This window comes from Echeneis naucrates, chromosome 9, assembly GCF_900963305.1.
Source record: "Echeneis naucrates chromosome 9, fEcheNa1.1, whole genome shotgun sequence".
In the NCBI taxonomy this organism is placed as follows: Eukaryota; Metazoa; Chordata; class Actinopteri; order Carangiformes; family Echeneidae; genus Echeneis; species Echeneis naucrates.
In genome coordinates, this window is record NC_042519.1 from 18,328,120 (window position 1) to 18,350,708 (window position 22,589).

The window sequence follows — 22,589 nt, forward strand, 5'->3', positions numbered from 1 at the left end:
GTCTAGTAATTCCTTAAACAGAGGGGCATTGTAATTTTTTGGAAAAATCATATTTTGGGGACTATATTGTGCCACATATTATTACAGACTGTTTTTCTGAGTTTTTAAGGTGGCAGGATAGAATTTGTAGAAATATTCAGTCTGTTGCATTTTTAATACATCTACAACTCATCGTCAGCATTTGTAGCAGAGAACAATAAGCCATACCAAGTTTTATTTAGCTTGTCTGTTGGGTCAGTTGGGTTTAGCAATTTTACAGGATTTGCTGGCACAATAAAAATGAAGAATATCACCCCCGACGTAATTTTCAGTAAACTTGTTTACAGTTGGCGTTCCCACTTTGGGATCTTGGTGGGTTTTTCAACACAAAGACACTCCCTGAAGGTCCAGTCTGGTCTGACTCAGTGAGATGTTTTTGTCGGACCGTTAGTTCCACTCCTCTAGTCACCACACAGAGGGTGACGAAGTGCAAGGGGTGTGTGTGTGTGTGTGTGTGTGTGTGTGCGCGTACGTTTGGGGGGGTTAAGTGAGTCTATGTGTGTGTGAGTGTAGAAAGAGTAGGGTGGGGTGGGGGATGCACCTTTAAAAAAGCCCTCATTCCAATGAGGAGAGAGGCAAATAGGGCCAGCGACGTCACTCAATGGGTTCTCGCCATGGTAACCAGCCAGAACCTGCAGTTGCCTGGCAATGGGAGCCTATAATGTGGTGGTATGGATGAGCCTAATAAAAGGCCTGGCCAGCAGACATTCCTGCAAGCACGGACACACACGTACACACAGCCCATGCACAGCAGTCTGGAAGATGAAGGAGGGATTTACTCAAATCCTGTAATGGTCAGTGCATAAAAACGCTGCGACAGCACAAACGTGTTTGTTTCATTGTGTTTCAATTCAAGAGCAAATGTGTGTTGCAGTAAATGTTGAATATGGGTAACAAAAACAAAAACTCTGGCCAACGGGAGGATGAAACATGAGTATAAACAAATGAGTTCCTGATATCACAAAAATGTCTCATAGAAACAGATGACATAACTCAACAGACACCCACTCCGACCTCTAAACTTGACCTTCCAGAGCCCGGTGGGGTGAAGCCCACACGGGGAAGGTCACGTCAAATCTCGGTCAGACTGTATACTTAGTCCACATTTGTGCAGCCACCAGCGAAAACCGAACATTTTTTGGGAAGGCTGGACTGTGACAAGGGGAGCTCGTTTCTCATGACTTGAACTTTGAACCTTGAAACTGGCCTCGGGTCAGGGGAGTGGAAAGTCACTTCCCCCGACTGACCAGGCATGATCTCATCGCGACAGAGTCCCCCGCATTTGATGGAGGTCACAACCCTCAACCTCTGAGTTCGTTACACCTGCAACTAACTAGTTAAACAATCAGTCAATAGAAAGTTTGTCAATTTAAAATGTCGGTTTCTGCGGTAATAACCAACAGATTATTAGAGGTAGAAAGATAGTACATACATCTATTTACCAAAGGAAATTTTCAAAGATCAAATAATATGTAAAACAGACCTGTAATTGAACTATGATATTTTGAGGATTAAATGATGGGCTAATGATAATGTCTGTAATGTCTTCTGTTGGATTTAAATATTTGTCTTCATATTCACAAAACTAAATAGATTTAATTGGTATTTTTATGAATTGACTCAGATGGACAACAGAGTCAGCAGGTGCATACAGTCCACAGACATCCCAGCTGGACAGAGCTTACTCACAGATAGTAAAGCCAAGAGTCAGCAGGTGGTTAAAAGTGGTTGACAAATGTGGCTTTGTATACAGAGCATACAAAGACCCCATGGGCCATTTGTCAGAAACACAATGCATGAGCGAGATTAGTTAGAGATGGAGGTCAGAAGGAAAGAAAAACACTTGTTTCTCCTGTATTGCAAAGTTTACAGCTTAGTAACTCACAAGTTTTTGTCACAGCCCAGCAGCACGACCAGGCTTCTTGTGCAAGGGACAGCGGAACAGGAAACAGGAAGGAACATAGAGGGCGTGGAGGAGGATGAGGGTTTAGTGTGTCTGTATGCATGTGTGGGTGAAGGCGCAAACTCATTGATACAACAGAGTTCATATATCTGTGGACAACATCAATGTAACTCCTGACTGATCTTTTTTTTAGTCACAATTCTGACTGTGATCAGATGATAGCATGAATTAATTGGTAATGGTTCATTTATGGGTCTGTAAAAAAGCTGTTCCTGGCAAATTTTGGAAATACATTCAGAAATGATGATCGTGGAATCAATGGGATGCACATTTAAGATACATGGCAGCTGAACACTTTCTCATTCAAATGAATAAGAAAATGCGTCCAAACGTTTGACTGGTAGCGTGTATGGAGAAATAACAACTGCACCATATTTTGTTTCATCCTCACCTTTCAGCTACAGCAGGAACCAGTCCCAAACAAGAGACAGAGACAGACACAGTTTTAGAACTCCCCCAGCAATAAAACCTCCAAGTGATCTCTAAATGCAATATCAGTTGGAGGTTAAAATCTGATGCAAAAACAGGGAGTTTTAACCTTAACTCAACATAAATATTTATAAAATTTCACTCAAATTTAATCCCATTTTACCAACATCGTCTTTAAGAATTGATGTGTAATTTGCGACAAGACAGAAATTGTTTCACAGCCAAAGTGAAGTGTTAACAGAGTGATAAACAGAGGGACAGCTTTATCTGAAAATTTAAGACAGGAGAAATTAAAAAAAAGGGAATCTAAACTTCGCTCATGTCTGACTAGGTTCATGCATCATTAGGAGGCAATTTTAAATAACAGGCTACATTAAGACATATGCTGCAGACACACACACTTATAGGTAAGGTAGATCAGATAAAGCAGTGAATGACCGGCCTCTTCAGAGATGAAAGGAAGGCCTGGCAGCATGAGGAATGTCTGAGTGGGATCAGGAGACATTTCTGATTTGGCATGGTTAGCAAAATGTATGTGATGTCAGTTTCTGTCTTCAACCGAGACGAAGGGGAGAGAATCCCACAGTAGCATTTATTTAGTCATCATGTTTGCAGTCAGTGGACTGCGGTACAGGTGCTGATGCTTTCACCGTTCACCTCTGGTGGTAATTTGGACTTGTATATTCATATCGCATATAAACATCAGTGGCAAAGTAAACAAACAGCCTGTCTGCAACACACACCCATGACTTTTTATGTGCGCAAAGTCTATTATTTTTATTCTAGTTGCATCTTGAAGGAAATGTCGTCGTTGAATAAGTCAACCCTAAATCCAAAAGATGTGTGTGAGCAGATTGATGTAGAATAATGAAAACTACGTTAAAGGGTTTCTTCTTTCTCTCTGTGGTTGTGCAGGGACCTGCAGTTTATGTAAAAGAATCAAAGTTGCAGTGCGTGTCGTCCATCAAAGACAGTCCTGCATGACTGAGCCACCTACCACAGAGGAGGAAAGACACGACCCCAGCAGCATTGTGCTTGAGCCGGGCCTTCTTCATTGCATGTACACCCAAACATAATGTGGAAAACAAAACAAAAAAAAAAGCTGGTAACTGTATTTACACATAGACATACTTCATCTTGGACGTTTTAAGTGCCTGTTCATCTCAGATACACACCAGATGGTTTATGGGGCTGGATTACCTCGTGTTAACTTGATAAACTGATTTATTAATTGGAAGGAGAAAGGCCCTCAGCTTATCAGTGAGACTTCAGGTATGAATGTAAATAAAAAATAATGGCTATTGAGCAAATGGGCTGCAGTCAGAGAATCAGTGTGATTGATTCTTCCGGATCCCTTAAAGTAGGATGTACACCCACTATATGGGTGTTTCCCTTAAAGGAATAGTCGGGCCTTTTGCACTCCTTTCTTGAAACCATTTCAACGAGAGGGTTGATACCACTCATATTTCTGCATGGTAGCTAAATATAGTCAGTACTATTAGTTAGCCTAGCTCAAAGACAGCTGCCGTTGGTCTCTCACACAGACTTAGGCAGAAGCTCTTCCTTCAAATGTAGAACGACCGTCTGGTCACTGATCAATCAAATCAAACGTACCATTGGACTGTATTGAATTGTAAAGGATGATTGCTGATCTTATCCAATATAATAGCAAACACTGCATAGTAAATCAAAAGAATAAGCCTTCACCCCCCAAAAATATATATCAGTAAAAAACTAAAAACAATCAGTCTCAAATTTATGCAAATTTTTTCCAGGCAGTTCTAATCTCTTTTGCTTGGAAGCACTTTAAAACAAAGGAAGAAAGAGACGGATTCAGGGAATAACACCCCAACTGTGAGGGGGCTAAAGGTCACAGAGGCTTGGGATCATTAAGGGCATCTGTTGGCTGACAGGCTGACATGAAGCAAAACAGAAAATTTAGAAGAGGGTGTCTTTTTCTGTTTTCTGGTGGGGGGCGGGTTATTGTGGCTTTTTCTTTTTAGAGAATTTCAAGATTGTATGGAAGGTTTGTGGAGTTAACTGTGTACAGGACTTGTATTGTGTGTGTTTATGTCCTTTCCAGTGCGTGTGATCACCCTTTCCCAGCATGACGGAGACAGCCAGTCAGCTGTGGCTCTTTGTCTCTGGCTGTCCATTATAACTAATCCTGCCTGGACACCGGGGAAAGAGACAGAAGAAAGACCTGGATGAAAACAACTGGATGAAAAAAATACAAAAATGAGAGATGTGGAGCGATACGTCTCCATCAGAACAGTGACAAAGTACAGTGCCCAATCCTAAATGTATAAAATTCACACTGAGGGGGAAAAAAACTTCAGACTCTTTTGTTCATTGTTACTTTGGCCGTCATCAAACAGCAATATAGTTATAGTCAGTTATAGTATAATGTAATGTGAAAATTTTTACATGTTTCACTCATCAACCTGCACCATCATGGAGGTCTGTGATCAGTCCTGAATCTATCCTACAACCCAAGAACAACCAGAGTCATAAAGCAGCAGCCAGGTCCTGCAGCATATGCTCTGGTCACCGATGAGCACTGAACCTCATGGAGTCAGTCTGAAGGTTTTCAGGTCTATTAAAGAATCTAAAAAGTATTGGAAAGGAATGTTTTAATATCTTTAATAAAATACTGCATCGTCACATCCCGTCACAACTCCAACATCTCTAACTCCTCTAAGCTGCTCGTCGCAGTTGAGGCAACATTACTGTTTGAGTGTGAGGCGTTAGAAAATGCAGCTCTGCAGTGTATGTTTCCCTCAGAGGGCATGTGCATGTGTGTGTTGGATCTGTTGCATGGCGCATTCCTCAGAGGCAGAACACTGGAAAGGGCAGTCGCTGCACTTCACCAGAGGTGCAAGAGGGGGGAGGACGGTGAGCAGAGTGACTGATGGCTGAGGGGAGATGGTCAAGCAGGTGACAGACTCTGCTCATTGACAGGTGAGTGTCAGGCGACTGGAAACTGCAGCTTATCCTGAACAAGCAACAGTTTGTTGTCCTTTTTGAGAAACAGAGCGGAAAATGTGACCAAAACACAGTGCAAGTTTATTTGTGACTTCAGAAGCAGCCGCTAAGAAAACAACCTCATCACAACATCCATTTTTTGATGCTCGCTTCGTACCATATCCCTCAGTTGTCATCAGCATCTGCTTGAGGTTCGAATTTCTTATTGAGGCATCTTTCAAAGTTCTGCCATCACAAATGAAACATTTCATTAAAATGAAAGTGCCATCTCACTGGTGTTGATGACCTTGAAATTGATATTCCTGTGTTACTGACAGTATTTACCAGGTTAAAAGTAAAACTGTGGGCTTTAAAGATAAAAAGCTTCTTATTGTGAGAGTGCTTTCACAGCCGCTGTGTTTTGCAGACCTGTTATAAACCCTGTGTAATGAGGCAACCTGCAACTACCCGCACAGTCAGGAAATGGACACCTGAGGCGAGTGAGGCTCTCAGAGACTGTTTTGAATGCACAGTTTGGAATGTGCTGCTGGAAACTGATGGGAACAGCATGGACATCAACAGTCAGGGTGGTTGTTTCACTGAGTGGATCGACTTCTGTGGAGATAGTGTCATACCGAAACAGACAGTATGCTTTCTTTCAAATAATGAAGCCTGGATCATGGGCCACATCAAAGCAATCCACAACTGGAAAAAATACGCTCTTAGAGATGGTGACAAAGAACGATTCGAACAGGTGCAACATGATCTGAAGAGACTGATGAAGGCAAAGGTGGGAAAAAAAAAAAGACTTCACAACACAGCAAAATCCACAAAGTGTGGAAAGGACAACAAAAAGAACAGCCATTAACAGGGGATGTGGACGGAGCCAAAAAAAGTTAACCAGTTCTTTAACAGATTTGACACTACAGCCACACCAACCCATGTCTCTACTTCATCTGTGTGCATCCAGACTGTGTGTGTCCAACGCTGCTTAAGGACTCTGCTGCCCAACTAGGTGAACTCTCCAGAAGATGTTCAACCTGAGTTGGGGGTGGTTTCCAGCTCTGTGGAAAACATATTGCTGGTGCCAAAAATATAATCTCCAGCTGAACCAAACAACCAGACTGGTGGCCCTCCCTTTGCTAATCATGAAAACTTTGGAGTGGCTGCTTCTACGCCTACTGAAACACACTATACTCCCAGCAGTTTGTATACAAAAAACACATGATGCTGTCCCGTGCAGTTGTGTGTCCATAGACAAGGACAGAGAGGATCAGAACCTTGGACATCCGCAGGAAGATGCAGCAGATAGTATACAGTAATATGGTGCAGTCTGCTGGGGAGGCGGCTGAAAACAAAAGCATACAAGGGGGCTGGGAAAAAAAAAAACAAAACCGTTTTTTCAGTTCTGGAACAACTGGACAGCTCCATCTGCTGATGAAAACCAGTGATATAAATCAGATGATCCAGAACAGCGTAAATAGAAAGGAGCAGAGAGGCTGCTGAAGACAGCTAATCAGCAACAGATTGTCCACCCTGTTAACGACATAAATGTTTCTTTCTGCTAGACAACTCTGCTACAGATCATGTGGGACAGGTTTGTTCAGGATCAGAAAAAAAAAAAAAAACAAGCAAAGTGATGCAGCTTGTACTGCGGAACAAGCTTTTTGCTAAAACTGTCCGCTTATTTAGATCAGTATTGTTCACTGTAGCTTACCTATAAATTAAGTTTCGGGGGCACAGGGGGATGATCATTATCTGTGATATAAGTGTGTGTCTGTCATGACCCCCCCAAAAAAGACATGAGGTAACAAGCAGGTAAGTAAAAGGAAAAGTGTTGAAATGTTGTTTGTTTGTTGTCTGCACACATCAGGAGGCTCTACTTTTTGTATTTATTAAAACGTTTATACAGAAAAAAAAAAAACAAAACAAAACCCCAACATAGTCGAGGGTTTATTACTCCAACTCTTTTGTTGCCATAGTTTGTAACCACTTTATGAAAGCAATAGTTGAACCTTTATATTTTCAGTTCTATTGTTTCTATCTACCTTTGTGTTATTGTTTTATCAGAAATGCTTTCCATTCTTTGCATGTTTCTGTAAATCATCACTTGTCTGGGGCTGTAAAGTGGATGTAAGCTGGCCCAGGGGAAGCAGCACACATATTGTACACATTCACACACAATTAAGTGATACTGACGTACACATCCTCTCTGTTGACAATAAAAACATTTTCATTAATGTTTCCTACTGCTGCACGATGCAGGTCGGGGCATGTTTTAGTCCCACTGATTCCACTCAGTCCAGACTTTGCTGTGAAACCACCCAAACACCCTTCACAGTGAAGGTCATGATCTCATCCTGATCTGAAACTGATAAGGATCTCAATTACCCCTCAGAGACCTGTTCAGGCTCCACTTTTCCAGTCTCTCTCTGGCAGCAAATTAGCACCAGGAGGCCTGGCCTACATTCTCTAATGTGGGCCGGGGTCGCTCCCCTCACCTTTGTCCCACATGAACATGCTGAGCTCATGATGGAGTCTAATAAATCAAATGTCTACTTACTACACGTCTCACTATCTTAATACAGAAGTTTTATTTTGTTTTCCACATGTTGTGCGTCACCAAAACAAGAGTGGATCAAAATGGAAACGGTTTAATCAGCGTGGATCACTCTCTCTGCCCCCTTTTGGTCACCTGCCAGGAGTAAACACTCTGCCAGGCCTTTGTTTTATGACAAAAGAGAAAGTCTCAACTTCCTTTCTACCAATGTGCTATAGTCTCTCAGCTTGGGTCATGGTGGATGTGAATCATGAAGAGATTATTGAAATCTACTTTTTAATACTGGAATATTTGAGAATGAAAATCAAATGAAGCAAACAGAGGTTTGGGATTTTTTCTGGTTGACTCTATTAGGTCACCTGTCATGGAGATACAAGCAGGTGTTTTGTTTTCAAGGTCCAGAGATTTCTCTCATTACTAAGTTACCTAACTTGGATAACAAACAAAAACTTGAGTGTTTCCTTTTCCTATTTCCCTTAACCCAAGATACACTCAGTCATATTTTCCTATTGATTAAATCTTAGTAGATAAAAACATTTCTCGTGTCCCATCTGTCCCACTGTGAAATGATTACTTGAATAATTTTTCTTGAGGGTCTGGCACCAAAAAAGCACTGCACCTAATGGCTAAAAAGGCTTGAATGTGAAGATGGATCATATACCATTATTTGATAAATTATTTGATAATTAATTGATAAATATACATTAAGCCTTTTAATTTGATTTATTAAACATGTTTAAAATGTTATATGGTGTGGACTACGCACAAACAGACAGGAATAAAACAAGAATTCAGAATTTAAAAGCAAAGATAAGACTTCCATACATTTACAAAAGACTGTACAATATACACAACCTGATTAAAACTTTTAAAACCAAAACAACATGGACAAAGTTCTTGTCTGATGTGATTGATTGGCATCACTCACGTCTAATGTAAAGATGTGACGGCACCAGACAGAACCAAGGACTTGGACTCAAAACTCCAGCTCACGTTCCCATTGAGTTGCTCATGAGAGGAGGGTGATCAGGGCATCCAGAAACTTACTTCTGTCTTCAGTCTTCAGTTCAATTACTGCAGAGGAGGAAGAAGAAAAGGTACAAAGTAAATGCGTGAAAAAAATACAAGCGCACACATCTTTCAATTATGTGTAGTGACTTTGGATTAAAAAAGGAGTTAAAATATATTAAATTAAATTACACAGGACCGAAAATAAAGCAAAAATAGTAGTTCAGAATAAATGCTGGAAACAAGCCCGAATACTTCAGAACAAGGCTGCCATCTGTCTGCAGTCTGCAGAAGAGTCTGACATCTCTATAAGAGCAAAGTGTCTGCCACATTAACGTCAGTCTTATTTAGTACCATATAAACTCATTTATGGCAGATTTTTTGTTTGTACCAGCTGTACAAAACTTAATAGAGCTCACCCCTCCATGTGATCTGGACCTAGATAAGCTGCAAAAAATTACCCAAGGAAAAAAAAAACCTGACTGGAAGTTTTTGCTAAAGCTGACAGAGATATAGATGATTGTGCTCACTACTGTCACTAGCACAGTGACAATGTCTTAATCAGCAGGTTAATATATAATGTAAGCGTTAAATATAAATACACAACTTTAACTATTATAATGATTAAATAAAAACAACACACTTGTATATATGGTTGTAAACGGAATATCTTTGAGACATCTAAGGACAATTGAGAATATTAATGACACTGTTGAAAGAATCACTGAGAAATATAAACTCAAAAGATGCTGTTACTTACTGGATGTATCAAAATGGTCATGAAGAGTTCGGGAGCCAGTACTCTCTGCAGCTTTCTCAAACGCTCGACCAAAGAAACTTATTTAGTACAGAGGAGGACAATAATTAGGAAATTAATGAATAGTAGCTCTTTCAATTGTTAGAATTACTAACGGCAATGACTTGTAACTTCTTTTTGTTGAGGAATGAAATTGATGATGTTTGGGTTTGGGGGAAATTTGCATTGAATTGGGCTTTTCTTAAATGTTAGTGTTTATATAATGATGTAGAAATTACTCAAATGCTTTTAGTACAACACTGTCGAGATAAAACATAGATACAACAGGAAATGCAAATAGAATTTTCTTCTCAGTACATCAACAGAGTATATAAAATATATATTTAAAAAAAAAATCTGATTGCATTTGATACGTTATATTGAGTTTAAAATGAGACCAAATTGGATGCTGCACTTTCATTCATTAAAGATCTCATACAGTCGAGCTATTCCCATTTTACTAAGAGGTCTTACTTCTTCTTGTCAGATGTCTCAGACTCCGGTGGGATTCCCACAACAAGGACACTTCCCTTCTCTGTGTCCTTAGGAGCAGCCATGATAAGGGGAAGCCGCTTGCAGCGCTTATTCCTCGTCTAAAACAGCAGGATGAAAGTGGAATGAAAGCGTGGAAAGACAGCAGCAAACAGCATTCCTGCTTCGCTCACATTCTCAGTCAGCCTTCAGAGCAGCCAAACACTCACCGAGTGGACAAAAGCTTTCAGGAGGTATTTGCAGAGCAGAGTCAATGCCATGGGTTTAGAAAAGAGCTTCACATCAGGAGTTCCCTACAAATGAAGAGCAGGAAAAGGAGAAGATTAGTCTGAGAAAATGATGCCGATTAAAAAAAGCCAAATACACGTCAGTCAAAAAGACACTGGTACCTCCATGAGGTAGCAGTAAAGGAAGGGTCCCTGCGACAGAATGAGGTTGGTACAGATGCAGCTGGCTACAGTCTGCTGGACAGCAATCAACTTTTTCTTAGCCAGGTCAATGCCTGTATGCAGCCGATCAAGGTTACTCCTGTACAGAGAGAGAGAGAGAGAGAGAGGGACAGTTAATATATTAATAAGCTTTATGCTTTTATAACACAAGTTCAGACTTGGTCACCAAAATTAATGAGGGAAGAAATTAGCACCTAGAAATGAGTGTAATAATAGTTTAGGGGTTTTGCATGTCGCACTGTGTGAGATAATTGAACACTGTCAATTTCAGCACAATAACACGAACGGAAGAAGGAAGTTTGTTATTCACCTTTGCTGCCTTTGAGTTTTGAAAACGGAGTACAGCGTTTTCTTGAGTCAAACAAACAATTATTTTCCTGTGCGCTCATTGCACCTTTTGTGTTGTGTATGAAGCATATAGTTTTCTTAAACTGTAATGGGTAAGTGTATTCTCTCATTTCCTGTGGTGTTTTGATTCTTGATGTAGGTTTATAACAGTTTCGCTTTGATTTTTCAAATCAGTTTCCTCGACTTTGCAGCCTGTATTTTGTTCCCAAAGTTAGAAAGCTGGCATCCATCAAGGCTCACCATTGTTGGCTGACAACATGATTTTGTACTTCTTGCATCATTTCAAAAATTACGTATAGAGTGATGTCTTAAGACAGACTGAAAGGACCTTCGGTTCTGCTACACACCTAGACAGGGAGTCAAGAGCCTTGATGAAGCTGTCACTGTCACTCTCGTCTTTCTCGTTGTTCTCTAGTAAAGCAGCAGTAGCGTGCACCATGTCACTGGCCAGGAAACGGTTCTTAAAGCCAAAGTGAACGCCAAACGTCTGGATACGGATATCCTTCATACTGATAGAGGGGAAAATTGATTCGTGATGAGCACATAAAGCAAATTGACAGCACAGATCTCATCAAGTATTTCACTACGTTCCTACCCATATTTATTAGAAGACTCTTCAATGACATCTCTTAGATTCTCTTTGATCGACATGTCCATGGAATTGAATTTCTGCCGCACTTGTTTCAGGGGCAGTCTGTCACAAGCAATATAATGTTAGTAAGTAAAACAAGTGAGCTAATAACTCATATCACAGGGTGACACTCAAATTCCACTCTAATTGTGTACAGTTTTTACCCCATGTCAGCGAGGAACTCCTGGAGCTTCTTTTGTCCATTTAATGTCCAAAGCTTAAAGTTGCACGACGTGTAACATGAATTACAAATGCTTTCATACAGAGACCAGTGCTGGTAGAGGGTTAGTCGGAGGCTGACGGCTGGTGGTCAAGGAACCAAAGAAAAACAAAGTGTTTGTGACTTTTTACTGCATTACCATGTCTTATGAATTAAGGATACTCATATTCAAAGGAGATCCTCATGCAGTCGATGGAGAGTGAATTCTCCTCATCCTCATTTCTGTGGTTATGTCGGGAAACATGTCGCTGCATTGTGGCGATGTCAGTCACATATTTCATACTAGAAGCAGGGAAGGATACAAAAATTAACTCAATGCAGGGTAACACACTGTAAATACATGATGTAACCAGACCCCTGGATGCTCAGAGTCAGAAAGCTCATCTATTTAACTGTAATGCTATTTTAGAATAGTTTTGAAATGCTAAAGCCGTTCTTACTGTGTGATTTTATCATGGACCCACTGGTCTGTCAGCCCAATGATGGCCCACCTGCATGAGGAATAACTTCAGTACAGTACACTGCTCACATTCAACATATTCTTGTCATTAAAAACAAAGATTTGGTCAGATATCTCACCAGAGCATGTCTTTGGTGTCTTTAGTCAAAACCCACGCTAGTTCAAAAAACATCACTGCAGCCTGATGAAACACAAATACATACAAAATTATATACACTCACTCGAAAACACAGCATTTCTAAGGTATCCAAATAGTCCAAGTGAATTTTCATTGCTCATCTCGGGTTTTCAGAAAACAAAAGAAAAAGTTTACTCACAGAAGTCCCATGATATTCATACTGCTCGTAGTCAAACAAGATCTCCCTCCTGTGATATGAGTGGGATGTTAATATGAATGTAGACCTTGTAGCAAAATACTATGAGTACGTCTCAAAACGAAAACTTCACCTTCGTGCTTCCCACTCCCTCCTTGCCCGCTGTCTTTCAATTCTCCTCTCAACCGCTCCCTGTAGTGACATGAAAACTAAAAATTACTCAGGTGTTTCCAGCCAAATCAACCCTTTCCTGGTTCTTTTCTGGGGAGTTAAAAACACTCACATCATCAAATCTTCTCCGTTTGCCAGAAGGCTCAGAGCCTTCGTCACTCTCATTTCCAGAATCTTCTCCTTCATCATCTTCGTCTCGGAAAATATCATCATATGAGGGCACACCGAGGTCATCATCCTGTTTGATTAGTAACTTAATCTGTGGATGCAATGAGAATAGTTTATACAATGTTAAATTCTAATTTAAGGAGTAAACTGGAGAAAATATTTTGCCAACATGTGAAGCAGTCAAAAAAAAAAAAAAATAAAAAATCAAGAACCAATATTTTCAATTCTCAAGATTTTTGTCTTTTGTCAATGAATTGAGATGAATTGAATATTATCCATAACCTGGTTGTCATTGTAGACATTGACCACATCTACAGGGCGATGAGTGTCACAGATGAAGAAGATGGAGTCATCATCGGGCTGCAGCATCTCAAGGAGATCGACATTTGCCCCACAGTTGATGAGAACAAAGTATCTGAACTAAAACACAAGAATACTTTTATTTCAGCACGACAATGTGAAAAACCTCAACAGTTCTTCCTCACTGATGCACCTGTCGTACATTTGTGTGTTTTGCTGAGGTCCAACTTAACCATACCTGCTCTTTGTGTTCAAGGAACGCAGTGCCAAGGTCCTGCCAGCCTGTAACTGGCACAAGTGTGTACTGGACTTGGTCACAGTGGAATAGCGCCTTGAAAAAGAGACAAAATGATTCAGAAATTGAATTTATTAACTTTTAACTAACTGGATTTAGAAAAGAAAAAGAAGCTACTGAGAAGCTTCTTCTTGCATGTTTTACATCATCCCAGTAAAACAGCCAGCAATAAGCTTTACAGTAGAGAGTGGATTTCATTACCCCGTTCTCATGTTAACATGTTACATTGTACGAAAGGAACCCCATAACATCTGATTCATCTGTAATGTGATAATTTCCGAGCAGACTGACAGTTGCTGTGATTCATGACTGGTGAAGTATGTTTTGTTTTTGTTTTTTTGTTTTGTTTTTTTCATTAGATTTGACTCGTTGTTTGGGTTAGTTAACACAAACCCTATAAAAAGTGGTGAAAAATGCTGTCTTCAAAACGACTTATTTTATTTAACCCACAGGAGGATACAAATCTGAGAAGCTGATACAATGACAGGTGCAGGTGTGAGACGATCATTGATAAATGATGTGAAACTGAAGGGGACCTGTCTTCCTTCTGGCCTTACCTGAAGTATCTTACAGGCGCAGAGGGCGTCGATGTCTGCGGCCACCAGGAGGGCGACTCTCTGAAAGAATAAATCATCTTAGTCCTGACTTTACTGTCTTTCCGCTGTCTGTGGTTAAAGATAGTTTTTGGTTGTGGCAGAAAGCGGCCAGCAGCTCAGCTCGGTATTGTTGTTTCCTCCTTTAACAGGTTAGCCAACGTTAAGTTGAATTCGGAATAATAAAGCAAAAACAAAACTCACCTGGTTGGCAACGACTTCATAAAACTCCTTTCTAATGTCCGTGAGAAACATTTTAAAAACGTTTAAGACGAGACGAAGCCGATGAAACTGGACCAAATTGTCATGTACGGAGGTATTTTGGTTTGCTGCTTCGGAAATGTGGCGCCAAATCCGTACGTCACACCGAACCAATCAGCGTGGAGGAAACGTGCACACGTCACACGTTCTGGAGTGACGCAATGACGTTGCGTTAAAAACAAGGCTGCTACGAAGGAAGAAAAATAAAAAACACAAAAAATGTCTGTCAAATTAATTTTGAAGAAAACGTTTATATTCATTTATTGCTCCCACAAGCTTGTTTTTTACACTTTATAGATAGAAATTAAAGTTGACGTGACTACAATTAACTTAATTTTTTAGTTCCTCTGCTTATCTGTATGAGCAGAGGAACTGGACAACTAAGAGCTTTTTTTTATTATTATTAAATACACTTGGTAGCTATAATCACTAATTTCCTGTTGATGTGATGTTTCATTGGGGAATCACTTTTGGTCCAGGACTATCATTCCCTTAACACTTCCAGGTAAACCAGGATCAAGTCTGTCCAAGTCTGGACAAGCAGAGGGGAAGTCACAATGATCATTTTCATATTGGGCTGACATCACCTCTTGATAAAACACCAACAAAGAAAACTGCTGCACACTTCTGTTGTTGGAACCCAAACTGCTTTTTAATTTGTCAGATAAATTTATTGTTGTTGTATCATGTACTTAATCGCCCACTTCTAAGCATATCCATCACTAGAAAATTCATAAAGCCGGATCAGGTGTCTGTAATAACCTTGCATACTGAAAAGTAACTCTACAGAGAATGAACAGCCTCTACTGCAAGATCATTGAGAAATATTATTTAGTGTCACCAAGAGATTCGTTAAAAGCATCACAACATGTACAATCAGAATACTGTATCAGCATGAACAGCGGTTGTATGGTCCTACAAGCCAAGGCAAATTATGATGGCCATGACATAAATAACACAAACAGGCAGGTTTTTGTATAATCCCTTTTCATGACAATAGAGCTAGACTAGACATGATAAACAACCTGATACAGTATAAATGATGATCACATAAATGAATAGAAATTCATGGAAATGTTGGGATTTGGAAGAAAGTAAAGAGGAAACATGCAATGCAGCAAACCTCAATGAACTTTGCTTTTCCTTTAACGCCATTTAGAAACCCATGTGCTCTTAACAAATATGGGTACTTTTCTCATGGAATAGCATGATCATTTAAGATGAACAAATATTCAAAATTCAAGTTAAGTCCTCCACGTCCCAAAATGAAATACACCCAGACCTGTGCATCCTTTCACCAATATCTGCAAGATTTATCAAGTAACATCTGTGTCATCTGTGTCAAAGGTCTGTAAGAAGGTTCCTCCTCTTATTTCATCCATCAGATGTAAATTTTACAGAAATTTTCTCTTCAACAATTAAAGTTATGGAAAATAATGAAACTAGGTTTTTCTGAGGTAAAGAAAGGCAGCATGCCACATTTAAACACAATTTTGTATCATCCTAAGTGAATCCTATAGCCCACCTGGTACAATAATAGAAATTAAAAGATTCAAAACAAGTTAACATGACAAAGCATACTCTATCACATGCAGTATTTACTAATTAACAGATAGCCATAAAGTAATGTAGTAAACAAAGGCACAAATTCATTTGCCTAGTTTGGTCTGAAACTACTGTGATCCAGCTATTTATGCTTGAGTCACAGCAAAAAGTGCTTCAACCCTGCAAATCTTTTCCTCACAATGAAACATAAATACAGGACAAATTAAACGCAACAAAGAGGATAAAATCAAAAGGTCACAAATAAATAACAACAGTATGACAGACTGCCACATTTATCCCTTTCACTACATGTTAATGAAAACTTTCAGAGAAGAGTAACAGAATCACTGCATGTCAAGTACCAACAAAACCATCGACAGGACTGAAAATCAGTCCAGCAGGAGCACAGAGAGGTCAGCACCACCTGGAGAGATTACAGATTCTACTCAGGTTCATCTGACAGAATTAGGTCCATGATGATACCAAAAACGGACTTCTGTGCATTTCACCTCTTACTTTATACAGGTTGGCAACAGAACCAGGAGAACGTGCAGTTCACGAAAAACAGACCTACATTAAGCCTGAGATCACCGATGCAAGAAAACATTTCTCATCTGTTATTTTACAGTCATATTAACAGTAATTGATGATATTAGTAGATGTGCTGTCCAGTTAGAGCAGAGATGCGATCATAGATTATGTTTGTGGTGGAGAATTAAAACACAGCATTAACATTGAAAAATTGCCAGAAGAGTAGAACTGCTACATTAGGAATGAATGGAAACATTCAAAATATATCGTAGGAAGACGGAGAGATTTAAAGCACTCAACAGAAGCAGTCGAGCAAAACTGCAATGACCAAAGCTGCAGCGCAGGCAAAATAATGTTTGATTAACCTGCCTTTGAAAACAACTGAGATGGTACTTTCAGAGAGGAGTGGGTGACGAGGCTCTATATGCTGTCATCAATACACATTTTACCACTTTGAGGGATACATTTGCAGATATTTTAATTTTGTCTTACTGTCCATAAATCTCATGAAGAGGCCAAACACTGATGGTCATCAAATTGACCGTGCCATAGCGCTGTTGTTGTCAAAAAACACTACTACAGCATTAAATGCGTTAATCTGCAACTGAAATATTCTCTAAACAAATTCACTACTTAAACATCTGTTAACATTTGCTAAAAAGATTCAAGTCTTTGGCTTATTTTAAGAACAAAACTTTGCATTTGAGACAGAAAGCCAAAGTATTTTAGATAAACTAGCTTTAGTCTAATCATGGGATTTGTTGACAATAAGAAAACAATACTGAGTAATGCCAGAGTTATTCTTTCATTTCACTGTTGCAAATCATTAAGAATCATTAAACTATTTAATTTTATCCCAATTGTGGAATCAGCAAATTCATATAATCCATGAATCAAATAATTATTCAAAAAGTGCATTTGCCCTACAAGATATGTAACAGTATAAAATAGAATATACCCTGACACCAGATTTTATCCACGTCTCCCACCCCTTTCAGTTATGAACAGACCAAATCATCTCTTACTTCCACCGTTTCCATCTGAAAAATAATCAAGCACTATAAGGTGAAAATCTTAGCTCAAAGATCCACTTATATTGGAGCTTTGAGACCACATTTAAGTGTCATCTCAGCAAACACAGCAGGCTCATGTATTGTCATGTAACACCAAATGTGTGTGTAACAGGTAATCAGTCTCCTTCTAAACAGGTTTAAAAGGTGGGCTTGTGATTGGGTGGTTACTGGGTCAATCCCTGAACTAGCAGGATAAATCTGTGTAGAAAGTGCAAGAATAGTTCAGCCGTTCAGTGGCCAAAAGACGATGGCTGTTATGCTGTGCTCTTAAAAAGAAAACCTGGCTCTTAATGAGGGCACGTGTTCTCCTTAATCTTAAGTCATTCTGGCTCACAATGGGTCTATGACTGCGTCCCTTCCCACAGCTGTGGGTGGTCTGGTTTTTAGAGAGAGCAGGCAGCACCTGCTTCCGGTGTTCATTGAAGCTCTTGCTGAGCCCTCTCAGATTTGGATTGTGTTGTGCCATCTGAGCCTCCTCTTTGCCCATAAGACGCCATTAAACCTCTGAGTGGATCTTTGAGCTGGCAGCCTCCTCACCAAATATTGCTTCTAGAGGTCAAGAATGAACATCCATGCTCAAGAATTTAAAATACGATATACAGGCATTTCCCCTTAAATCTCAACCCTGCTTATTTAAAAAGTTGCAAGTTTACAAAACAATCACAAAATAGTGACCCTACATGAAAAACGGTGTCACAACAGCTGAGCCAGAGCTTGATGGGCAGTCGACTACTAGTGCAGTGGTTGTGTAGTTGGCCTGCTCAGCTGTTGTGAGTGTTCAAAGTCATGTGATCTATAGGCACAATACACACGGTCTGTGGGGCTGGGCCAGATGGAAAACAGTGTGTGTTATTTTAAGCAATTTTCAAATGTTTCAGAAACAGTTTGAGAGAAATCTTATTCAGGAATGATTTTGTAATTTCAGTTTAGAAAACAAACCGTGTCACCAAACAAAATGAAGTGTTCCACAATGCAGATACAATGATTGACAGCAAACAAAAAAACATCAATACAGCCCAGCCCTAATAGTGTGAACAACAGAATTAGAATGATTACCATGTAACCCAGTATAAATTACAACAGTTAAGGGAGTTATGCTGAGTTGATCTACACGGGTAGGATGTAGTTGGAGTTGGCTAGCTTGCGTTCCTGTACGGCAGGAACAGTCTGTCTGTGGCGCAGAGGTCTGTGGCATTCATGGTCCTGAAGAGGAGGGTAGTGCTGCCTGTAACACAGCCAGGCAAAGACAAGGCCAAGCAGCGAACCCACTAATACATCTGCATGAAACACACACGAGATACAGATGAGAAAAGTTTAAATGCACAACTTCCTGTGAATGTTTCAGGCAAAATACAGTGAAAGTTAACGATGCTTCTGCCAGATTACAAGACTGTGCTCAAATATTTACATGATGATTTGTGCCAATCACAGCTCTTTGAGTGAGTCTGACCTTGCCAGTGATGTTTGTAGTCACAGGTTCTGGAGAGGGCAATCATAGACGCCACCAGTAAAGGGGTGAGGAAGGCACACAGCCGCCATGCTCTGCCTTGACCTGCTGCATTGAAGCATCGCAGTTTTCCTGCAATGTACAAAGCTGTGAAACCCAAACCTGCAAAGGCAACTGGGAGAAGAAGGAAAAGATCAAAGGGGTGATCAGAGCAAAGTAGAGTTTAATATAGAAACAAAAAGAACATAAAAAGAAACAGCAAAAGGGACTCAGGGAATCAGGGACTAAGAGATGGAGAGATGCTTTTTGAGCAGTGTGCTTTGTGTTCATACAACAAAATAAGAACCTGAATCAAAAGATCATTGTATAAATCTAGGTACAGATGTATTTGACCCCAACTCTGCTTTTACATTTGTTTGCCTTCATTGGTGCCCACTGATGAAAATGTACCATCTATTGGGACGAAAATTGCACATAAGAGCTTCTCTTACAGGAAGAGTGTCCACTGGGAAAGCTCTTCCTGCCCTCTATAATGTCATCAGGGTCACCGCTGCATCTCAGCTCCACGTTCATTTTACCATCTGGGAAACAGCGGGATAAGAAGTCTGGTCGTGGCCTGAGGAATACAACAGATAAGTTTTTATAAGCTTTTATCCACTGTAACACTAGCACACTTGGTGACTTGCTGACGTTGTGCACAGTGTTTACCTGCCAACAATAAGTTTGATGGCATTGGTGAAAACTCCATTCAGCACCAGAGTCAGAGTAACAGCTGGATGAAAGAAGAGAACAGCTGAACAGTTAAAAGGAAAAAAGCCAACTTATAAAGAACCAAGAAATCATATACAAGTGCAAGTTTCTTACCAAGCAAGGCCTCTTTCACATCTCCTCGTTCTGACTTCTTTGTGATGGTGAAAATGAGGATTACAAGCACTGGGGTTACAATCGCAACAGTCTAATGGAGTGAAAAGAGAGGACAGGATAGATAGAATTCATGCATATGTATTCTTTGACTGAATTGTTGTTTTAACAGAGACTCAAGTGTGTTCATGCTGCTTGAAGGCTTATGTAGCTTTAGTTCACCGGCTACAAGCAGAGATGAGAAACAGGCTGCACACATGTAGGTTGTGCAAGTAAAATTTGTTTTCCCCCAAACCTCAGGTGACGTCACTTCATCTGTCACTTTTTATACTCAATGAGATTATAAAAAATAAATAAATAAAACTAAAACACATGATATTCACTGTGGCACCACAACCTTCATGTCCCTGAAAACTGCAATGAAACCAGTGGTTATGTGAAGGACAGAAAGTAAACACCAGAACTTCCAATGGTTAGTAAATTATTGAGTCATTGAGATTAATGTGGAAAAAAATTATCATTGTCATTCAGTTTTTATGTTGTAATTATAGTCTTTTGTGACAGATAAAGTTAAAAAAACCTTTTAAGGGTTGATGTACTCCAGTTTAACTCACAGACATGCAGAAACATTACTTACAAACATGAGGTACGTGGGTACATGGTCATTCTTCACAGTTTGGAATTTATACAACCACATCTCCTCTGCCTGAATCTCACGAATGAAAGGAGGAAGCTGCTCCGTGACACTAAGCGTAGCACAGGAAGGTTATGTTAATGTTTTTTATATCGTTAAAAACTAAACATCAACTGCGTTTCAGATAATGGAATCGTGTGCCAATGTTGCATATGCAGTAACGCACTCACAGATCTGATTCAAAGGAGGACATACTCACAGGAAGACCACTAACAGCACCATCCGAATGGAAACCTCCGAACGAAAACCCCGAAGCAGCCTCCCCTTCATTTTGTTCCTTGAAGTGAACTTCAGTCAACAGCAAACATCGTCACTCCACTGAACTGGCTCACTTAACTAGGACTTTAGAAAAATGTGGGGATTAGTTTCATTTTATAATAATTGGTTTCACTTCTGTAGCACTACCAAATGATGGCAAACCTATTACTCATTTGCTGGAGGCTGTGTGTATCCAGGTGGGAAAACAGTCGCAATATATTAACTTTAGTCAATCATTACTCTGCACAAGTATCTGACGTATGGTTTCTATATAGTCATAATAAAAGCACATAACTGGGGAAGCTGGTAAGAAAGAAATGTTGGTGGTGTAACACCAAAGACATTTATTTAAGGTCATTTAAAATGGTGATAGCATTAAGTCAGAGTTATGTTTCAACTGTAAAGTAAAAAAAAAAGCCCTAATCTTAGTTGTTGATGGCATTTAGTTTTTCAATCTCACAAAAAAGTACAACTAATTCTTAGATCTTAGGCCTGGAGGTGGGGGTCCAGCATCAAATCTCCTTTCTTACTTTCCACCAGTCTCCAAAAAAAAGTAGAAGTAAGTAGATTTTCACTAGATTCAACACATCTCCCTCCAACTGTAATGTGGAGGACCTTTCAGCTGGTGCTGACGAAGACCTGAAGGCCGACACGGTGCACCTGTGCCCTCCACTTCCAGCTCCACACTGCCGTGGGAGCTGCCAGTACATCTGTATGAACATTCAACCTGTCCTCAGAGATGTCAGGGTGAAATACAGCAGTCAGCGAACAGGGGAAAAAACAAAAAGACGAGCGAAACATCAAAACCCTCTGCTGCAGAGACAGGAAGTTAGCAAACCGAGCTAAGCTAGCTAGCAACATCTGTCAAACAGGACATCTGGACCATTTCTGCCTCTCCAAAAAACTGAATGTGTGCTTCGTTACAAACCTGAAACGGGCCGTTGGTTTATCTCTTTGTCTTCATGGTGACATGCGCCGTTAACACGACACAGGCCTCCACATCCTCCGTTTGAGCGGACGGTGTAGACGGCTCATCTGAGGACTTCAGAGAAACGAGGATGGCACCGAGGTAATGAGGCGGAGTGAAGCTAGCAGAAGCTAACGGTTAGCAACCGTGCCGCTTCCGGTTGGAAAATAAAGGCTTACAGTTTCTGCAAAAGGGGAAAGGTAAAACATAATAATATAATTAACAATAACAACAATAATAATAAATGATTATAAACAGAGAAACTAAAACATTAAAATTATAAAATTATGTAAATATTGTGCCATATTCAGACTCCAAGAGATACATTGTAGTAGTAATACTTTATTATAAAGACAGCTCGGAGGTCCATAGAAAATAGAAATAAATAAAAAAAAATTACATTGAGTGTTCTTCTCAGGTTACTCTGTATGAACATTGCAGAGAAGTTCTTACAAGTATAACATTATTATTAGAATATTTTAGTGCACTCATTTTTATTCTGAAAGCTAACCATATTTAGTCATGAATTATTTTCAGCGTACAACTGAACTAACCCTTATAGCATATAATTGGAACTATATAGTATATAACATATTGTTTATTCTTATCTGGGCACTAATGAGTAAATTTCAAATACCCCTTTCCATGCCTATTATCAATTAATAATGCACCACAAAGCATAATTTATTTCATAACAAATTAATAATAAATAATATCTCGTAAATTAATCATTTAACAAAAGCTGGGGGTGG

The 22,589-nt window shown here is 39.7% G+C and overlaps 2 protein-coding genes across 4 annotated transcripts; both read right to left on the minus strand.

Moving 5' to 3' along the window:
* Positions 1 to 8,574: 8,574 nt before the first annotated feature.
* cdc45 (CDC45 cell division cycle 45 homolog (S. cerevisiae)) lies at positions 8,575 to 14,534 on the minus strand. 3 transcript variants are annotated; one of them, XM_029511009.1, is made up of 18 exons: positions 14,405 to 14,534; positions 14,165 to 14,224; positions 13,551 to 13,643; positions 13,295 to 13,432; positions 12,957 to 13,103; positions 12,807 to 12,865; positions 12,677 to 12,725; positions 12,479 to 12,540; positions 12,340 to 12,390; positions 12,062 to 12,181; positions 11,844 to 11,975; positions 11,644 to 11,742; positions 11,396 to 11,557; positions 10,641 to 10,779; positions 10,461 to 10,544; positions 10,234 to 10,352; positions 9,724 to 9,800; positions 8,965 to 9,029 (listed from the first exon to the last, which is right to left on the minus strand). In XM_029511009.1, exons 1-18 carry the CDS (start codon positions 14,453 to 14,455, stop codon positions 8,965 to 8,967), a joined length of 1,707 nt encoding a protein of 568 aa, XP_029366869.1. In that variant the 5' UTR covers positions 14,456 to 14,534. The 3 variants fall into 3 exon arrangements, with proteins under 3 accessions (XP_029366870.1, XP_029366869.1, XP_029366871.1); XM_029511010.1 differs by lacking the exon at positions 14,165 to 14,224 and having other exon boundaries at positions 8,575 to 9,029; positions 14,405 to 14,511; XM_029511011.1 differs by lacking the exon at positions 13,295 to 13,432.
* A 534-nt stretch (positions 14,535 to 15,068) lies between these two features.
* Positions 15,069 to 21,937, minus strand: plpp5 (phospholipid phosphatase 5). Its single transcript, XM_029511467.1, has 8 exons — positions 21,799 to 21,937; positions 20,812 to 20,954; positions 20,556 to 20,664; positions 19,922 to 20,012; positions 19,766 to 19,829; positions 19,549 to 19,673; positions 19,061 to 19,231; positions 15,069 to 18,887 (listed from the first exon to the last, which is right to left on the minus strand). The coding sequence occupies exons 2-8, from the start codon at positions 20,880 to 20,882 to the stop codon at positions 18,718 to 18,720; spliced, it is 801 nt and encodes a 266-aa protein (XP_029367327.1). The 5' UTR covers positions 20,883 to 20,954; positions 21,799 to 21,937; the 3' UTR covers positions 15,069 to 18,717.
* Between the last annotated feature and the right edge of the window lie 652 nt (positions 21,938 to 22,589).

Bases quoted from the DNA above. Each gene is read 5' to 3' on its own strand.
- cdc45 (XM_029511009.1), bottom strand. From the start codon at position 14,455: ATGTTTCTCACGGACATTAGAAAGGAGTTTTATGAAGTCGTTGCCAAC. The intron at 13,433-13,550 runs GTATGGTTAAGT...CTTGTGTTTTAG, and splicing joins TCCTTGAACACAAAGAGCAG to TTCAGATACTTTGTTCTCAT. The intron at 11,558-11,643 runs GTAGGAACGTAG...CCCCTCTATCAG, and splicing joins GAGTCTTCTAATAAATATGG to TATGAAGGATATCCGTATCC.
- plpp5 (XM_029511467.1), bottom strand. From the start codon at position 20,882: ATGAAGGGGAGGCTGCTTCGGGGTTTTCGTTCGGAGGTTTCCATTCGG. The intron at 19,830-19,921 runs GTAAGAAACTTG...TCTTTCATCCAG, and splicing joins TGTGAAAGAGGCCTTGCTTG to CTGTTACTCTGACTCTGGTG. The intron at 19,674-19,765 runs GTAAACACTGTG...TGTATTCCTCAG, and splicing joins ATCAAACTTATTGTTGGCAG to GCCACGACCAGACTTCTTAT.